Genomic DNA, 21,788 nt, shown 5'->3' on the forward strand with positions numbered 1-21,788 from the left:
ACAGGGAGTAAACATCCATTTCTGTCAAGAGTTCTGGAAAACCTCTTAGTCGATTTAGAAAGGACTATATTGATGCATGACTATTTTTGTTAATGGATCAGCAAACGTTCTACCTCATTTCCAATAATGCTCCAACATTTCTTCATGTCATTAGATCACTTTAGAGTTGTTTATTTTTCTCTCAGCTTTTGAATTATTGTCATAATTGTGTGCGCTCCACCTCTCTGCTGTGTTTTCTTGTCTCCAAGAGAGAGTTTTACTATCATATCAGTGGTGGTTTTGTAGCTTATTCAGGCACCTCAAGTATAGGTGTCACCCACCACAACTAATTCTGTTCAGAGAAGTCACAACCATGGAAAATGCGATCTAATGCCTTAGCTGGCTGGCCACTCTTCCTGAAGAAAAGCTGATAGTCAGAGTGAATTTCTATGCATAATCATCTGTCACAGTATTAGCACTTAGTTGAGTTTTCTTCCCCCATACAGACTAGTTATCTGCATGCAAGGGAAATAAACAGACATAAATCTAATGGTCAATTAACAGAAATTGTTTATTTCCATTTTTCTTCCCAAATAGGCTGGTAGTGCAAAGCACACATGTCAAAAGTGTATGAAATGTGATCCATTGGTTTGGAGTTTAAAAGCTTATGGTATCTAAGAAGGCAAATATCAGTACCACTGAAGCACTGCGGTTTAAGAATTGAAAATGAAAAACAATTGCGGATTCTGGAAATTGGAAAGAAAACAGAAAATTCAATAATAGAAATATTCAAAAGGTCAGGCCGCATCCACGGAAAGGGAAACAAAGCCAATGTTTCATATCATAGAGTTTTGATTAGGGGAACTTATACTCTAGGTGGCAGGGTGGAGATACATCTCTACCAAAGGAGGTGTAAGGTGCTCCTTCCTTCCACTAGCCTGCAGGTGATCCTTAGGTAAGGTATAGCACCTGCTTAGCCCCACCCCCCCTCCCCTGATCAGAGTCATGTGAAGCCATGGGGAGGGAGCAAGTGTTGGATGGTCATATGAGCAGCTGGCGCCTATCACAAATTCTGGTTATGTGACCACTGATGCCCGTATTGATAATGGCTGGGGTCACCTGTCTTGTAAAGACACTGCCCAGAAGAAGGCAATGGCAAACTTTTGTAGAAAAATTTGCCAAGAACAATCACGATCATGAGACCAAGATTGCCCACATCTTACAACATGGCACATAATGACAATGGTGAACTTACAGTATCTTCCAACCAGCGTGTCTTTGGAACACTCAGTGAAACCAGAGAATCTGAGGGAAAGCTACGCTATCAAGGGGGAACATACAAGCTCCAGACAACTAGAATTAGGGTTGAATGCAGCTTGCTAGCACTGTGAGGGAGCATTGCTAACTAATGGAAATTCTTACAGAAAGAACCGGTCCGGGGAAATAAGGCTATTCATTTGAGATTCACTTGGACTTTTGGGAGACATCCAAAAATGTACTGAATGTGAGCCTTATGATGATGATTAAATGGAATCTATGGAATGCAAGATACATAAATTGAAAAAATCATCAAGGTGAGTGCAGGTAGTGACACATCTACAACTCACGTGCAAAGACCAGCTGCGTTGCACTGAAGATTACTTGGATCCCAAGTTATATGTAGATGATCTGCATTATACTAGCATCCAAAATAAGTGTAATAATTTTTAAAAAATGGTTCAAAAGTAATGCATGATCAGAACCAGATTCAGGTTTAATATTATTGGCATGTGTCATTACAGTAGCTATATGTTGCAATACATGATAAGGAGACAAAAAACTGTGAATTACAATGTATATATATGAAATAGTTACATTAAATAAGTAGTGCAAAAACAGAAATAAAAGTAGCGAGGTCGTGTTCATGGTTCAATGTCCATTCGGAAGTTGGATGGCAGAGGGCATGAAGCTGTTCCTGAATTGTTCAGTATGTGTCTTCAGGCTTCTGTACCTCCTACCTGATGGTAACAATGATAAGAGGGCATATTCTGGGTGATGGGGGGTTCCTAATGATGGATGCCACCTTTTTGCTCCTTGAAGGTGCCCTGGATTCTATGGAGACTAGATGGAGCTGGCTAATTTTGCAACTCTGCAGTTTACTTCAATCCTGTGCAGTAACACCCCTCCCATATCAGATGGTGATGCAGCCAGCTGAAATGCTCTCCATGGTACATCCGTAAAAATATGTGAGTGGTTTTGGTGACATACCAAATCTCCTCAAATTTCTAATTAAATATAGCTGCTGTCTTGCCTTCTTTATAGCTGCATCAATAGGTTGGGTCCAGGTTAGGTCCTCAGAGGACCTGACATCCAGGAACCATGATCAGTGCACACTGGAATAATAACTCGGTGACTATTGAAAGATATATTTGTATTTCAACAAAAAAAGCTGAATGCAATTATTGATTGTCTGCTAAAGGTCTTCTATAAATATCAAACTGCTATTACTAACAGTTATTTCAGTGAGCTTTGGTACATCACAAGTGCGTCTGGCTGGAAATTAGAATACCTTATTTGAGACTCACTTAAGTCCTTGATGGAGTCACTTTCCCAAAGCCGTGGGCAATCTTCAATATTTTCCTTTCAGGAAATTAATTTCTAGGCTAAAGTTCAGAGAGGATCAGCCAGAGGAAATTCTGGCACTGTAGGTTATAGGCTATGAGGTCAGAATCGGAGAGCAGATGTTTGCAACCAAGAAAGCAACTAGGGATCAGCATAATTCATGCGGCAAAAGTGTCAGGGAACAAAGCTACTGGGTTTAAGCAGGTAACGATGTGAACCCTGAGTGCAAAACCACAGGGCCTGATTGTAAAACTAAGATGTTTCAAACAGGACATATCAAATTCAACTTCTTAAGTCCCAGAAATGTGGGATCAAATTTCAGTAAAGAAGATGAATACCATCTAATTAAACTCTTTGAAAAAGATTAACATCAATGTTTTGATTGGATTTTTAAATTTGTATACACAATTATTAACAGGATATAAAATATGATTGAAAGTCATGTTGAACAATGGTTTTGGAAGAGATGGAATCATAGAGAAGTTATCTATGGTTTCGGGTCACAGTCAGGCTCGATGGATAGTCCTGAAGTTATCCTTGATTTAATAGAGCACGGTACATTGAAAACTTTCATGTTCCCTGAGGATATTAAGTGAGCTGGGAGGAAACCAGAGCACCCGGCGGAAACCCATGCGTTCCATGGGAAGGACATACAGACCCCTTAGAGATTATGTCACAATTGAACTCTGAACTCCAATGCCTCATGCTGCAATCGCGTCGTGCTAATCACTATGCTACTGTAGTGCCCATCCTTGGATGAAAGTATGGAGAGATTGGAGTATATCTACTGGAGTTCACAAGAGTGAGTAGGGGCATGACTGGAATGTGTACCATCCTGAGGTGTGTTGACAGCGTTTATGCGGAGAGGATGTTATTGTGTTGTGTGATCCTGTGACAGGGAGCTGCAGCCGAGGCATTGCATTGTACAGCAGCATTTCCACGGGCTCTGGCTGTCATCTTCCCATAATCAGTGCCAGAGGACTGGAAAGCTGCTGACACAGGGTTATGTAGAAAAAGCATGTAGATGGAGCTGAGTCCAAGGCCACATCAGCCATGATCATATTGAATTACAAAGCAGCCCTGACAAGCCAGACGGCCAATTCCTGCTCCTTGTTCTTATGTTTTTATCTTCTCTTTGTTTTCTCCATCACTCTCTGTCTCTGCAACTCAAAGTATGCTTCATTACTAAATCTTTCTCTTTTTGATTAAGTATTCATCAACCTGAGATGTTAGCTTCTTCATTCTCCACAGACACTGCTTTGCCTGCTGAGTATTTCCAGCGGTTTCTGTCTGGCTTTTGGACTAACATCTGCAGAGTTTTATCTTGCTTTCTGACTTCTAAGTCTGTATTGAGTCCAGTCCAAGTAGCCGGCTGAGTCACTGCTCATCTCCAGCCTCTGACAACATCTGCTGCCATGCCTGCACAACTTTACAGGCTCTTGAGTGCTTTCATTCTCAGAAGAAACAGCTTACACATGTCCCGTCAGTTTTATAGTGATCAAATTAAGGTCAATCAGTTCTCTGGAAATAGTCTTTCTGTAAACAGCAAACAAGGCACTTGAAGTGAGAGAGACAGTGCAGACAAAAGGAAAAGTAAAATGGAGTTTAGTGCCTCATTTGGTCTCATAAAGCTTAGCCACTCTGTGGGATGTTTTTGAAGTGAATATTTCTTATCCAAGCGTTTAAAAAAAACCTCCCCTTGATGATGGCAATTACAGCTGAGGAGATAGGAATGCTTGGTTTGTAGTTCAGTGCATGTGGGTAACAGACGGCAGAGCTAAAAGCCACTGGCAACTGAGAGAAGTCTAGAGTGTAAGCAGAGCAGTACTCTGCCACTCCATTCCAATCCCTTTGTAAGCGGCTTGTCATGACGGCAGCATCAGCAGAACTTAACGGGTTGTTTTCCTGTTTTTCCATTCCTCAGACCAGATCAACTTCCAGTCATTGAACGATGAAAGAAAATGATAGGTTTTGACTCGTGTCGGAGGAAGCTGACAGATCACATGGTGTTGGTGCTCAAGGTAACGGGTGATTTATTAAAAACTGGTGCATAGCAGGAGACCAATCAATGATGATCTGCCTGAGCATCAACTGGGTACATTCTCAGTTGATAAAATTACTAGCAAAACTACATTTTGATAACATAATGGTGGAGGCAAGAAGACTTCATTAAGAGGCAGAGTAGTTCCTGATTACAGGATAGGGGCAAGAACAGGGGGAAAAAATGGAAGGCTATACAGTAGAACACGTGCGGGCAGATAGGATTAGTTTGGACTGAACATGCATTCAGAACCTCTGATGTAGCTTTGATGATGGGTACTGTGGGCCGAAGGGCCTGTTGGAGTATTGTACTGTTCTGTGGTAAATGTTTCTCACGTGTCGCTCCCAAGAGAGAAAGGTGAGGTGAAAGCAGTCAGAGGGGTCTAACAGTCAATCCAAATTTCTATTACAACAAGGCTGTATGTTACATTACACACTGTAACTTTATTAGTGAAGTTCCTGAAACTTGGATGTCTTCGCTGCTGTATTCCAAATCTCCACTTCTGTCTACGGTTCCCCTGCACAATCCACATCCCTATTTAATTGTTTTTGCCTTCAATATTCTTTCCCTCACAACAACTTGTAAGTGAAATTATATTTTAGTCTGATGTATTTAGCTCCCTTTTACATACAGACTATGAAATGTTCTCAGTGGTGCGTGACTCAAATAGCCTCACCAAGTCCTGCTCCTGGCCTTCACATGTGGATTAGCTATGAAGTCTGATGGAACCGGTTCTACTAACAAAAAAAAGAGTTAAGTGCAGGTTACTGGCGCCTTCAAACCAGTCGCATTGGGCAGATAGGGCTCATCAGCTGTGGTTGGCAACTCATCTAGGAGAAGGAAAACTCTGATCTCAAAACTCCGCTGCCTTGTGGCTATACCCACTCATAAAATGCTCACCAAGTGTATGTTCGTGGTCTTCTGCTGCTGTAGCCTATCCACGTCAAGGTTTGACATGTTGTGCATTCAGAGATGCTCTTCTGCACACTAGTGTTGTAATGTTGTGGTGACTTGAGTTACTGTTGCTATCCCATCAGCTTGAACCACTCTGGCCACTCTCCTCTGACCTCTCTCATAACAAGGCATTTTTGCCCACAGAACTGGATGCATTTTGTTTCTCACACCATTCTCTGTAAACTCTAGAGGCTTGAAAATTCCAGGAGATCATCTGTTCCTGAGATATCCAGCACCTTCAATTATTCCACAGTCAAAGTCATTGACATCACATTTCTTCTCCTTTCTGATGTTTGGTCTGAACAACAACTGAACCTCTTGACCACATTTCCATGCTTTTGTGCATTAAGTTGTTGCCACATGATTAGCTGATTAGGTATTTGCATTAATGAACATGTTCAAAGTTCAATGTAAATTTATTATCCAAGTACACATATGTCACCATTTACAACCCTGTGATTAGTTTTATTTATTTATACAGCACAGAATAGGCCTTTTTGGTCCTTCAAGCCATGCTGCCCAGCAATCCCTGGAATTAATCCTAGCTAACCATGGGCCTATTAACCTACCAACTGGTGCGCCTTGGGACTGTGGAGGGAAACCCACACGATCATGTGGAGAATATACAAACTCGTTATAGGCAGTGGTGGGAATTGAACCTGCGTCACCTGTGCTGTAAAGCGTTGTATTAGCCACTATGCTACCAGAACCACCAGACTCAAAAACAGTTACTTTCCCCAAGCAGTAAGGCTGATCAATAGCTCCACCTACTAACTCCACCACTACTTTATTATTTCCTATTAGTCACCTTATGTACAGCCTAGCATTATTTTATGGGCAATTTATGTGTATAAGCTATTTTAAGTATTTCTTGTGTGTTTACTTTTATTATTGCTATTGTGTTAAGCTTTTGTGTTTTTTTTGTGCTGTATCAGATCTGGAGTAAAAATTATTTTGTTCTTTTGTTCACTTGTGTGCAGGAAATGACATTAATCAATCCTGAATCTTGGATCCAATAACAACATCTTTTAATACAGTCGGCCCTCCCTATCCGTGGGGGATTGGTTCCGAGAACCCCAGCGGATACCAAAAAAATGCAGATGCTCAAGTCCCTTATTTAGCCTGACCAGTGCGGTTGGTCTTTAGGACCCAGCGGAACCCTGGAACTTATTTAACCTGTCTCAGTGCGGTCTTTAAGAGCAGGCGTAGCTCTGAAACCGCAGTGTTTCGCTCACGATCATGATTGAAAATAAGGTGGAACAATAAAGCGATCGGAAAGATGAGAAATGCCATCGGTCACTGGAAAAGCATTAGGTTACAATCGGTCAATGATCGGAACAATTTTAATGGAGCTTGTGGAAGGCATTGCCCTGATGAAAGCTACAATTATTACTAAGCAATGCATTGGTTTAATTATTGAAATACATACGTTTCTTAAGTGTTTTATATGCATAGAAATGTAAAATGTATACTATATACTAAGACAAACGTTTGACTAACTGACACTAAATAATACCAGATGTACCTGTTCTGACTTTAAATCCGACTTAAAGACAGACTCAGGAACAGAACTCGTGCATAACCCGGGGACTGCCTGTACTCTTAAATCATCTCTAGGTTACTTATAGTACCTAATACAATGTGAATGTATATAAATAGTTGTTATACTGTATTGTTTAGGGAATATTGACAAGAAACAATAGTCAGTGCATGCTCAAATAACAAGTGCTGGAGAGAGAACTTCCGTGTTTTCCCAACCCGCAGTTGTTTGAATCCACGCATGTGGAACCCGCGGATAAGGAGGGCCGACTGTACTCGTTTCAAGCCAACGATTTTCTCTGAACAGGTTGCAACCGGAGAAATTAATGAATTAAATCATGAAACTTGGTGACTTGTTAAATCTAAAAAAAAGTCATTTCCATGGTGAAGCACACTGTTCACTCAGGGAATGATATCCCATGCACCAATAGCCGATGGGCAAAACAATGAATTCAAAAACAGTAAAGAATCAGTGCTGCTTCCATTTGCCCGATAGCAGCTGCTGTTAATGGTTCTGCTATCAGCCACACCCTAGCCTAGACCCAGGTATTACTTTAATAACACCCCTATTAACTTGTACCATCATCCCTTCTGTCACTTAACCACAACTCCAATTCACCCATCACACGTTTTCCATTTTGTTCTTTTCTACCCTGCCCATCAGCCCTCATTCACCCATCTCATCACTTTTCTCTGATCCACTGTGTGCTTTCACCTCATTGAGGGTGACACACATGGGAAACATAGACCACAGAACAGTACAACACACTAACAGGTCCTTCGGCCCACAGTACCCATCATCAAAGGTACTTTAGAGATCCTGAACACATGATCAATCCCAACTAATCCTATCTGTAAATGGTCTATATCTCTCCATTTTCTCCCTGTTCATATCTTGTTTAGGTACCTCTTAAATGCTGCATTTGATGAGGGTATTTATTTTATTTGGAGATACAGCCTGGAGTAGGCCCTCCTGGCCCTGCGAGATGTGCCACCTGGCAGCCCCTGGCAACCCTGATTTAACCAGAGCCTAATCACGGTACAATTTACAATGACCAATTCACCTACCCGGTCCGTCTTTGGACTGTGCGAGGAAACAGGAGGATCAGGAAAAAACCCATGCATTCCAACGTACACAATCTGCTCAGATACAACAAACAGGCCAACTGCAGATGCACCCAGATGGTCAGTTGTAATTTTCTCACAGAAGGCAGGAGGGAGCAGGAATGGTTTGTAGGTTCCATAGAAACAATTCTGAACCATTGTGGCTTGATACTGCAATCTTCAAAGGACGTTATCCTTATGAATTACGGTCGGGCAGACGTGCTTTCCATTTGCAATTACCCATGCAATAACAGATAATATGCAACACATCTCACTGCAAGAAGAATAACTGCACCTTCTCAATTCCTAAAGAAAGACAAGTTTTAAGAATATTTTCGTAAAGTCTACAGATCTTGTTTTTAAAGTGTACTATAGATAGTTGAACATAACTTGCAAATTGTGTTAATATTTCCAAAAGCATCTCAGCTCTGTAACTAGATTCTGTTCAGCGGCCACAAGACGAATGCATTGGTATTGCTACACAGGAAAGGCCAACATGACTAAGATGGCCAGAAGTGAAATGATACTGGATACAATGTATGGGGGTTAGAGATAGAGAATGTGGACACAGAATAGGAAAGTAGAAACTAAAGTATACACTCAGTGACCACTTTATCAGATACCCCTTCTATCTAATAAAGTGGCCTTTGAGTATATATACATGGTCTTTTGCTGCTACTGCCCAACCACTTCATGGTTCAAGTGTAGTGTGTTCAGATGCTCTTCTGCATGCCACTGTTGTAACATGTGGTTGTTTGAGTTACTGTCACCTTCCTGTCAGCTTGAACCAATCTGGTTATTCTCTCATTAAGAAGGCATTTTCACCCACAGAACTGCAGCCCACTGGATGTTTTTTTTTGTTTTCCCACCATTCACTGTAAATTCTCGAGACAGTTGTATGTGAAAATCCCAATCAGCCGTTTCTGAGATATTCATACCACCCCCTTCTGGCACCAACAATCACTCCATGGTTAAAGTCACTTAGATGCCATTTCTCTCCCATTCTGATGCTAGGTCTGAACAACAACTTGACCATGTCTGCATGGTTTTATGGATTGAATTGCTGCCACGTGATTGGCTGACAAGAATGAACCCGAGTACAGGTATACCTAATAAAGTGGCCACTGAGTTTAATTTTAAAAAGAGAGAATTACAACAGTTGTTTTAATTCATTCTTTTTTTTTGCCTTAAAATGTCCCACTAGAATCCTGCTAAAGAGAAGGGCACATGCTGATGTGCATCATTCTTTCTTCGTATTAAGTGCTGCTGATACATTTCCCAATAAATCGCACCTCTTTTGGACCTACAAGCAGTCATCTGAAAAAGTGTCTGTAATAGGAGACCCAGAATTTGGCTATGTACATACTTTCTCAAGCTAGCATTGGCAAGTGATCCAAGGACACCTAGAAAGTAAAAGTGAAGAAAACTTTAAAACTCCAAACTTCATGTTTTTTGGAGGGCCACTCTATCATTCCATCCAATTCCCAGATGAGGTGATTAACATGCTGCCGCTTACAAGAAAAACAGAACTGCAGTTTCACAATAAATTCCAGCAGAATTAGTAAACCTGGTACATTCATTATGGTCTGTTGATGCAATCTTTCTTTATTCTCGTGCAGAATAATTGAGCAAATATCAGCAGACCATCACACTAGTAAAAATGGCTTTTTAAGCTATAATGGGAGCCTGTTCTTCAGTTCTCTTTTCCTTGAGGGGAAATTGCAAGAAGGCATGATTGCGCGTTATCAACGATTGGAAGCAATTACTGAGGAAGGTTCCAGATTTGATCCCTTGGTGATGCTAACCTTGGCTGTGGGTGACAGAAGTTCTTCCACAAATGGCTCACTACCCCTGGGTAAAATCAACTTGGTTTCCTGTCTTTAGTTCCTGAAATGTTAACCTGGCTCTAAGGCACATAGAGATGGAACACTACAGAACAGGAACAGACCATTTGGCCCATCTAGTCCATGTAAACTATTAATACGCCTAGATCCATCGACCTGCACCGGCACCGACACCATAGCCCTCCATACACTGTACTTATCTAAATTTCTGTTAAATGTTGAAATCAACCTCACATCCATCACTTGTGCTGGCAGTTCATTCCACACTCTCACCACCCTCTGGGTGAAGAAGTTCCCCTTAAACATTCCACCCTTAACCCATGACCTCTGGTTGTAGTCCCACCCAACCTCAGTGGAAAAAGCCTGCTCGCACTTGCCCTATCTATACCTCTCATAACATAGTATATCTCTGTCAAATCTCCTCTCAGTCTTTTACGTCATAGGGAATAAAGACCTAACCTATTCAATCTCTCCATTTAACTCAGGTCTTCAACTTCCAGCAATGTCTTTGTAAATTTTCTCTGCACTCATTCAATCTTATTTACATCTTTCCTGTAGGTAGGTGACCAAAACAGGACACAATAGTCAATGGCCTCTTATACAATTTCAACCAAACATCCCAACTCCTGTACTCATGGAAGCCAATGTCCCAAAAACTTTCTTTACAACCCTATCTAGCTGTGACACCACTTTCAAGGAATTATGGATCTGTATTCCCAGATTTCTCTGCTTTTCCACACTCCTCAGTGCCCTTCTCACACTAATTTGCATTAAATCCATCTGCCATTTTTCAGCCCATGTTTCCAGCTGATCCATAACCCATTGTAAGCTTTGATAGTCTCTCTTGCTGTCCACTACATGCCAATCTTGGTGACATCTGCACATTTGCTGATCCAAATTTGCTGGATCACTGATACAGAAGAGAAACAACAGTGGGCCCAGTACTGATCCCTGTTACACACCGCTTGTCACAGACCTCCATTCAGAGGGGCAACCATCTGCTACCACTCCCTGGTTTGTTCTGTAAAGCCAACGTCTAATTCAATTTACTACCCCATCTTGAATGTCAAGTGACCAAACCTTCTTGACCAACCTCCCATGTGGGACCTTGTCAAAGACCTTGCTGAAGTCAGTGTAGACAATATCCATTGACTTGCCTTCATCATCTTTCCTGGATAAGATTGATTAGTCATGACTTACCATGCACAAATCCATGGTGACTATCTCTAATAAGTACCTGTCTATCTAAGTACTTCTATATCTGTTCCCTTAGAATATCTTCCAATTACTTTCCTATTATTGATGTCAGGCTCACCAGCCTATAATGGATTATTCTTAGAGCCTTTCTCAAGCAACAGAACAGAATTAGATATCCTCCAATCCTCCAGCACCTCACTCATTGCCAAGGACATTTTAAGTATCTCTGTTAGTGCCTCGGCAGTTTCTGCACTAAACTGTCACAGGGTCAGAGGGAGCATGTCAGGCCCTGGAATCTATCCACCGTAATTTGCCTCAGGAGTGCAAACTCTTCTTCCTCTGTAATCTGTACAGGGTCCATGACCTCGCTGCTGCTTGCCTCACAACTCACATCGAGGAAAAACTGGTGTCCTGATCTCACTGCTTTTGTCAGGGATACCAACACATTTATGCTTCAGGGGCCATTTTCAGGTTGCTTTACAAGTATGTGTGACACTAAAAGATCTCTGCAGTCAAATTTCTCCCAGGGAAGTGCTTGGCATTTCAGCTGAAATACGTTAATGCTATCATAGACCTGGTAGATAAGATGACTTCCCTCTTACAATTATGAATTCAGATTGTTAGTGGTTATAGAACATAGAGCACTACAGCATAAAACAGGTCCTTCGTCCCAACATTTAACCTACTCTAAGATTAATCTGACCTTCTCTTCCTCACATCCTTCCATTTTTCTATTATCCATGTGTCTATCTAAGAGCTTATTAGATGCCTGTATCATATCTGCCTTTACCACCACCACTGGCAGGGTATTCAGCACACCCATCACTCTCTGTGTAAAGCAAAAACTTACCTCTGACATCCCCCCCTATACTTTTCAATTATGTCCCCCCAGTATTAGAAATGTCCACTCTGGGATGTTTCAGCTGGAATACAAGGTCCGAGAACTGTTGCCACTCTGATTGGAATTTCCACTGAGAATTTATAGAATCACAGTATTTAGGGTGGCACAGGGTCCTTTCAATAGACTTTTTGACTTCCACCACCAGTCGGGCCTTCCCCGGTTACCTGGAGTAATAGAACAACCAGTGGCTGATTTTATTTCCGATACCTTGATTCAGTGGTTCGTTATATGTTGTGCAGAAGTCTTATTCTTGGCCAGGTCCTCAGCCATTTCCCTCAACTATTCCCAGAAAAACTATGAAATGCTGTGACATGGTACAGGTTTGGGCTTGGTATATAACTTGGACATTTTGGCCTACGGCCGCTAAATTGTAAAATATTTGTTCATAAACATTTTGCCAGGCCTGTGTTTCCATCCATTAATGTCCACAAGTCATTATAGAGCACAGTTAATAGTCAACCACATGCAATCCAGATCAGGGTAGAATGGGAAGTTTTCGAATGTGGAAGACAGTAGTGAGCTAGATGTGTTTTTATGAAAATACAGCAGTTCTTTGTTAATTGTTACTTATATTATCTTTTAGTTTCAGGTCATCCAGAAGTTAACCACTATGCCACTACATCGCTTGAGCATCCAGGACTACAAGCATTTGGAAAGAGTGGAAATGATTCAGGACCAATGTTACTGCAACTATAGTGTAATGATGGAACAAATTTGTGGGGAAGAACTATAAATTCAGGAAAGTTTTACTCACATACAAGTTTCAACTTGAAGCAAGTATTTTTCTATATAAGGTAATGTTAATACTATGGATACACAAACTGTTATTGTTTGGAAAGTGGTTTAGAATTGCACTAAATTTAACAAAAGTTTGTGACTTCTGCATACAAATTGCACATTAGTACTTAAATTCAGATACAAAGTTCAACGTTGAAAAACCACAGTTTAGTGGGTTTCCAGTCTTGATGAAGAGATTCAGTCCAAACAGTCAACTGTTTATTCCTCTCCATAGATGCTGCCTGACTTGCTGAGTTCCTCCAGCATTTTGAGTGTTAGTAGGTATCAACAATACAATATTATGATATCCCAGACAAAACCTAGAGGGGGAGAAAAATAGATGTAGACCTCTTTCCTATTGCCACTTCAACTCCATCAGTAGAATTCTATTCTTGAACAAAATTCTACCTTAGACTATCCTTCTACCTTTTTTTAAAACCTAACTCAAGAGCTAGCCATTTAAGAGATTTGTTGGGTTTTAAGTAGGCATGATGCCATGACTATTTATTTTTATTTATTTATTTAGAGATACTGCAAGGAATGGGCCCTGCCCAGCAACCCCAACTTAACCCTAACTTAATCGTGGGACAATTTACAATGATCAATTAGCCTACCTACCAGTATGTCTTTGGACTTTGGGAGAAAACCGGAGCTCATTGCAAGGGGAGGATATACAAACTCCTTACAGAGGATGCTGGGATTGAACTTTGAACTCCAAACCGAGCTATGTAATACCAATGGGCAAACTGCTACGTAACCACGGCACCCCTGACTGGATGACGTCAAAGTGGATTAGTAGCCAACTGAATGATGTCACGATGCACTTGGTCATTGAGCTGAGCAGGAGGCCTTACTGCCTTGTTCCCTGCCCTTTCTCCACTCTCTGAGACACTGAGAGGAATCTCACCAGGGAGTCAGGGGACAGTGGAGATTGAGAGCAAGAGCACAATTCTAAAAATACTGCTCAACCTTCCTCTTCATTTGCAGGATGTGGGTGTTACTGGAACAGTCAGCAACTGTCCCCCTGAGAAGGAGGATGATTAGCTTGATCCTCAGTAATCTGCTTGATAGAAATACTTCCACAAATTCATTGGGAAGAAGCTACAGGGCCTATGCTCTTTCAAGCTGAAGGGACAGTGATACATTTCCAAGACAAGTCAAAAGGTGAATTGGAGGAGTGAATGCAAGTTATTCTTCTCAATCAACGTATTGCAATTAAAACAGAAAATGCTGTAATTTTGCCGCAGGCCAGCTTATTACAGAAACATTTTTGGAATATCCAGAATTCTATCAGCATTCTCCCAGATGGATGAGATTAATAAATAAAAAGTAAGGCTAATGGATATTGATGGTGTCTAACCATATGCCTTTGGAGGAAATCAGGGCACCCGGAGGAAACCCACACAGTCACAGGGAGAACGTATGAACTCCTTAAAGACAGCAGTAGGAATCGCTGGTGCTGTAAAGTGATACCTTGGCCGCTACGCTACAGTGCAGCCCATGGTGGGCTTCAAGGAGGGGTAGCTAATAGAACCAGGTGAGCTTGGGCATTGGGCCCCAGTGAGCAAACGAAGAAGGCAGGAGCCAAGTTCCCAGCAAGTGCATGGGAAGCTCAGCAAACCACGGTGAGACAGATGCCGATTAGCCAGAAAATGGATTATCAGTGTTCTACTGTAATTAGAGGGAAAACTGAGAGCATACTCTTTACATTAACAAGTTGATTATGGTGTGATAGTCTCGGATTGCTCTGGCAAAGACCCATCAGGGACCAAATCAGGTTCTGCTCTTGTACAACACTCCTATGGTTCCAAGTCACAGGTTTTAATTCAACAAGCGATCCAAATCATTGTGAAGGTGTGTACATTATGCACAAAATATTAAGGTAAATGATGACAATTAATCTCTTTCAGGGACATTCCTGGCACTCCTTTGCCACCAGGTGTTGACATTATTGTAGCTACCAGCTGCTAGGCAGAGGACAGAAAAACTGCCACGTGTACCTTGTAATTTCTCATGCTTTTCTACAGAATGAGAAAGCTCATTTAGATTCAATAATTTGTCTTTAATTAAATATCATGAAAATTAAGGAGTAATTTAATCAGTTTGTCATTTCCCATCCCCTATTTATCATACTCTAACAGCTTATAGCTTGAAAGTATTATTTTGTGATGAAAAGATGTTCCTGACATTTTCAATGTAGGCAATAGTTAGGAAAAAGAAAACATGGTTTGAACCCTGCTTGTGGGGGATGTGAGGCATATGAGAATGTTGCCAGAATCTGGTTACTAGAAAGGATGTTCTGTGTGCTAAATATAGGTTGTTTGGAGTCTGAAGCATTCCTTGAAAGGAAATATCCAGATTCAGTACATTTGATTCACGTCTACAACTTGAACTTCTTTTCCTGGATTGCTCACAGTTCGCTCTCCATTGAGAAGAATGAGGCTGATTCCGAATGGAGACAGCTTTTAGTTGCATTAATGTATTAAGGAGGCCAGATACAGTGACCTCCACCGGGACCAGTTGAGTAACATCTATGTTGCAGCGGCTCAGGTTCCTAAAGTACAGTCACAAACTAAGTCAATGGCTCAATAAAATACAATCTGGCTTCACACAACAGTCAGTTTCCAATAGCTGTGCTGCTTATCTGCTGAGAGATGAAGACAGTGCTACTTCCTACGCTGCAAACTTGAAAACATCAAGTCTCAGTGTTCAGGAAAGAATGTAAATAAACCAGTGGAAACAAGGAAGTGGGTAAAGGGGGTAAATATAAATTCCAGGGGAAGAAGTTTGCCTCATCACGGCCAGATATGCGTGAATACTGGGCATTTTCTGTGTTCCCCCTCTGCAGATCTGGTCCTGTTGACTTCAGCAGAACCAAATACAGAGGTGAGAGATACCTTCAGCCAATAATCAGGCAAACTTCTTCTAATCAGAAAATGTAGAGGAGACTTGACCTAAAAACGGTGGCAACAGAGATGATTTAGCAGTGAGTGATAACTTTAGTAACCACAAACTGGAAAATAACAAGTCACGAGGAGCCATGAAACAAAAGAGAACAGATACTTAACACAACAAGGTAACTGAAGACTAGGAGCAAATAGTTGAGGTTGGGTGGATCGTATTGATTGTGGATGAGGGCTGGGTTTAAATAAGTTGCAGGTGGTGAGCTGGGAATGAGAGGCAAGCAACTCCTGTTAGCAGGGAGGAGATTGAGAGGTGCTTGCCTGTGCAGGCCTGACACTTCTCCTAAAGGGAAAGGAACATTTTAGTAAGATGGTTTACGCGATTTAATAAAGACAACCAACACAAGCAAGCAGAGAAGAATCCAGTTGAAGAAACTCAAATATATCATAGGAACACACACAAATCTTGTGCTTGTGCTTGTAGAATATATAATACCTTAATTCATCGGCTAACATTCTGGTTTTATTCTCATTTTGTTGGATTTGGCACAAGACCATAAGACCATAAAACAGAGGCCATTCAGCCCACTCTGTTTGCTCCACCATTTGACGACCCTAAAGTGAAACCAGGACTCACTGCTACAAAGTGAAATCAAAACTCAAAAGAAATTTGATTACAAAAATAGAAATTTCTGAAAATAAACTACACAACGGGCACTACCCATAATGAGAAAAGGGAAGCTTAATGTTTTCAGGCCACGCTCATCATTTCTTAACGTTTCTTTCCCCTTTACAAATAAAATGACCTATAGACTCACTTTCAAGGACTCATTGCTGCTGTTGGTCTCAATATTATATTTCATTTCCATAGCTTGTCTGTTGCACATTGGTTGTCAGTCTTTATTTACGTATTATTTTTAGTAAATTCTATTGTATTTCTTTTTCCCCAATGAATGCCTGCAAGAAAATGAATTGCAGGGCAGCTTATGGTGACCAATATCCAAAAACTTCTGCGCTACTAGTGATCAGTTGTCCATCACATTTATGAAAGAAGTGGGGTGGGAGAGAGGGGAAACAATATAGAAATAGATGAAATTATAAAATATCTCCTCAATCCTCAAAGATCTCAAGGCACATTTGCAAAATCTTGCTTTAACAAAGACTACAGCAAAAAGCAGTATCTGAAGAACGAATCTACTTCTTGCTGACAGTGTAGACTAGGTGTTGTTTGTGGTTCAGGTTGCCTTCTCCAACACAGGATTCAACATCAGATCCAGGAGCAAAGTGCAGAGGTCCTGAGCTGAACGGCTGACTGCACTTTGCTTGAATTCCCAGTACCCATTTGTATGAATGGGGTCAGTCACTGTGATTGAGGAAGAAGGTACAGATGACGGTTTGGTTTCTTTCTCCCTTGTTTCATCTAATGTTTTAAACTAATATGAATCACGTAAAGGTATTTTAATTAATTTGTTATTTTTAATTGCTCAGTTTAAAAAACTATTGATATTCTCCTGAATTGCTTTTAGTGCCTTGGTTCAAAGACAGTGAGCTGTCATAAAGCCTCTACGGTGCTTGGTATTAAGGCTCAGGATCGACCTTCTGAGGCTTGGCTGCTGATGACGTGCGTGAACGCCGGCCGTTTGCTGTGTGATTACACTGACCTCGACAGAACCAAATGCAGAGGTGAGGGATAACTATAACCAATAATCAGGCATGTGTTTATCACTGCTGGGTCAGGGGCTGCCCTCCACTCTACGGAAGACAAAAACCACGTTGCGCTGCTGTGTGGCTGCACTGGTGCGCGTTGATTGGACTGCTGTGGGATTGTTTTTGCTGAGAACATCCGAGGCACTGCCAGACTGCAGGGCATGACACCTGGGCTTTCGTGTGTGACTGTATGTTTTCCTGCTGCTGTAATTGTATGTGCTTCGTACTGGTACTGTGTTATGCACCTTGGCCCCAGAGGAACACTGTTTCATGGGTTAACGACAATTAAACTTGAACTTGGATTGTAGTCAATTAGAACATGGAGCTTAGGAAAATACAGGGCTATGGGTAAGCCTAGTAATTTCTAAGGTTGGGACATGTTCGGCACAACTTTGTGGGCCGAAGGGCCTGTATTGTGCTGTAGGTTTTCTATGTTTCTATGGTCCCATGCAGAATCAGGAACAGGGTGCGGAACACGCACAGTTAACGGGACAGATCGAGAACAATCTGGCACAATTCCTTCGAGAAACTGAAACACTTCCAAGGTATGTCAGTGAGGTTAGAGTATGCCATACCTCATTGGAATGAGTCCGATTCTGATGCTTGGCTCGGTCTGAGGCATTGGAGAAGGCTTTGTTGCAGCCTTCATGCTCGCAGACGTACGGCTTCTCCCCAGTGTGTGACCGGAGGTGAGTCTTCAAGTTCTCGAGTCGTGAGTAGGCTTTGTTGCAACCCTCAAACTGGAAAAAGAGAGGAGAACCGTGACTAAGTGGTTGCACAATACACAGAAGTGTACATTAGCTCAGAAAACATCTGACAAGGTTGTGCTGCACTGAACAGATCGTTTCACATCATTGGCCTCTGATGGCCTAAGAGATAAAACAACTGCCTTAAGTGCTACTGAGCGGGGACCAGGATATCTCTGCTGACTTTGTTCCTTGGCCAGCTGCTCACTTGGCTAAGACAGCAGGCCAACAGAAACAGAGACACAAGAAATTCCTGCAGGCGTTGGAAATCTGGATCTACAAACAGAAAATACTAGAGGAACTCAGCAGGTCAGGCATGAAGGGAAATGGCCAGTCAACATTTTTGACTGACACCCTTTATCAGGGCTGGAAAGGAAGAAAGGAAGAGGGCAGAAGCCAGAATAAATGTGTAGGGGGAGGGGGAGAAACAACAACTAGTAGGTTATGGTGAATCCATATTGGGGAGGCAGGTAGATGGGAGGGTAAAAGGGGATAAAAAGGGAATGATGTGAGAAGCTAGGACGTGATAGGTGGAAGGGACAAGGGGCTGAAGAAGAAGGGATCTGATTGGAGAGGACAGTAGACCAGGGAATAAAGGGAACGAGGTGGGGGACCAGAGGGCAGGTCAGATCATAGGCAGGTTGTGAGAGTTTTTCTCCGCTTTCTGATTGTCCGTAATCAATGCAACACAACTGGGAACAAGATAATAGCAATGTCCGACTGTATAAGTTTAGTCCACGCATTAGTATATTAGCTCCTTGCCCCAGTATTGGCTACTGTTAACCCATTATTGCTTGGCAGGATTCACAAGTTGATATGTACCATTTTTAAGCAACAGTTCGGTACAATTTATAAGTAAATTACTGAAGCAAAATAGAATAAATCATCTTGAATGGAATACGCTTTATCTGAGTTCATGCAGGATTAATAAAAAAGGTGGATTTGTTTTCATGAAGCAGTTGGTTTGCTGGGCCAGAGGCTAACTAAATGACTTATGCTAGGCGGCCGGCATTAGCATCTGACACCAATTATTTGTGGGGAAGTAGGCTGTGACCAAATCCATCATCAGACAGCAGGTAGCCGACAGTAAGCACAGACTGCAGTGATTCAGTATGCAATGAAAAAGCCTGTTCTTCAACATGCTTTGAAAACTCTGCAGTTAATGTACCAAATGTTAAAAAAATAAATCCTTTTGTTCATTTGTTGGACAGCAAATCTGCTCTTGTGCTGAAGCTAAGATGAAATGAATATTGCTGGTAGAACTGACTTTCTCCATGCTCTCATGATTATTATTGGACAGCAGATTGGGATGATTGTTACATAGAATCATACACTCTGCGGCCACTTTACTAGGTTCACTTTTACACCTACTTCTCCTACTTTCTCAGGAGTCTGCAGAGATCTGGCATGTCATCAAACACCTCACAAACTTCTATAGATGTGCGGTGGAAACTGGCTGCATTATGGCCTGGTATGGGAACATCAATGCCTTTGGGTAACTCAAATAACCACACGTCGCAATGGTGGTGTGTAGAATACCTCTGAAAGCACGTCCTGGTGAACCTTGAAGTGGATGGGCTACAGCAGCAGAAGACCATGAACACACTCTCAGTAGCCTCTTTATTAGGTACAGAAAGTACCTAATAAAGTGGACATTAAATGGAGAATTATTGTGATGTAGAAGGCTATTTGCTTAATCAATGCTGGCTCCAAGCAGAACAAACATTCAGACCTATTCCATCAAAGACTTGCAAATTCTTCTCTCTTTAATGTCTAATTGGCACTACCCAAAAAAACTCATATTGTTTCTGTTTCCACTCTGTTAAAGAGAGTGAGTTTTGCCTTCCCAATCCAGAACCAACAGATTTTCCTCATATCCACCGTTACCTTTGGCCCAAAACAGTAAACCTGTAGTAACAGAAGAGGCACAGTAGTTAGAGCTTCTGTCTTATAGCCTCAGCAATTCAGTTTAACCCTGATCTTAACTGCTGTCTCTCTAGAGTTTGCACGTTAACCCAGTGACTCTATGGGTTCATGTCTAGCTGTTCAATTTCCTCCCAATTCCCAAAGATATGAAGGTAGATAAATGACATGCTATTATTTACCCTCAATATAGGGGAACTTTTAACATAAAAGTGGAATTGATGGGTATTCATCAGGGAAGAAATGGGACAACAGACCCGATGAAGCATAACAGGTCCACAGCAGATGCCATCTTATTGGCTCTTCATTCAACCCTAGAACATCTGGACAGATGCATACATCAGGTGGCTCTTTATTATCTGCTCTATTATCTCCTAAAATATGTTTCAAGACCTTGGCCTCAATACGTCCTTGTGCAATTGGATCTTCGATTTCTTTCCTTGCAGACCTCAGTCAGTTTGGATTGGCAACATCTTTTGCATGGTCTCCATCAGTATGGGTGCATCACAAGGCTCCATGGTCAGCCCCCTGCTCTGCTCACTTTATACTAATGACTAAGCACAGCTCTAGTGCCTTATTTAAATTTGCTGATGACACCACTGTCATTGTTTGAATCAAAGGTGATGACAAATCAGCATGCGGGAGGGAGGTTGAAAATCTGTCACAACAACAACCTCTCACTCAATGTCACCAGACCAAGGAGCTGATAGATAACTTTTGGAGGAAGAAACTGGAGGTCCATGAGCCAGTCCTCATTGGGAGATCAGAGGTGGAGAGAGAAAGCAACTCAAAATACTTTGGTGGAATCATTTCAGGGGATATGTCCTGGGTCCAGCACTAAAGTGTAATTACGAAGAAAGCACAGCACTGCCTCTATTTCCTTGGATGTTTGTGTAGATTCAGCAAAGTATATAAAACTTCGAGCCTGACACAAAAACACTAATGCCCTTGAAAGGAATGTTCTACAAAAAGTAGCTGATACAGCCTAGTCCGTCATGGGTAAAACGTTCCCCACCATTGAGCACATCTACACAGAGCGCTGTCGCAGGAAAGCAGTGTCCATCATCAAGCACCCCCATCACTCAGGCCATGCTCTCTTTTCAATGCTGCCATCAGGAAGAAGATACAGGAACCTCAGAACCCACACCACCAGGTCCAGGAACCTCAACCATCCGGCTCTTGAACCAAATGGGATAACTTCACTCAATTTCACTCACCCATCACTGACAGTTCCCACAACCTATCAACTCACTTTCAAGGACTTTTCATCTCATGTTCTTGATATTTATTACTTATTTATTTGTATTATTATTTCTTTTTTTCTTTTTTTATTTGCATGGTTTGTTGTCTTTGGCACATTGGTGATTTGTCTGTCCTGTTGGTTGCAATCTTTCATTGATTTTATTATGTTTCTTGGATTTACTGAGTATGCCCGCAAGAAGATGAGTCTCAAGGTTGTATGTATATGGTGACTTTGATGATAATTTACTTTGAAGTTTGGTAGATCAGATGGCTTCCTTCTATGTATATACAACTAAGTAACCTCCTGGTCCTTGGTAACAGCTTCCCTCT

General features: G+C 41.6%; 1 protein-coding gene across 2 annotated transcripts in view; it reads right to left on the reverse strand.

Moving 5' to 3' along the window:
* The window catches only part of gli2a (GLI family zinc finger 2a), a 514,880-nt gene that overhangs the window by 14,120 nt on the left and 478,972 nt on the right, over positions 1-21,788 (reverse strand). For both annotated transcript variants that reach the window (XM_059970323.1, XM_059970322.1), the window contains one exon: positions 18,123-18,287. In XM_059970323.1, the coding sequence (XP_059826306.1) occupies positions 18,123-18,287 (165 nt within the window). The remainder of the gene's footprint in view (positions 1-18,122; positions 18,288-21,788) is intronic.

The sequence above is a fragment of the Hypanus sabinus genome, chromosome 5 (genome assembly GCF_030144855.1).
Source record: "Hypanus sabinus isolate sHypSab1 chromosome 5, sHypSab1.hap1, whole genome shotgun sequence".
Taxonomy (NCBI): Eukaryota; Metazoa; Chordata; class Chondrichthyes; order Myliobatiformes; family Dasyatidae; genus Hypanus; species Hypanus sabinus.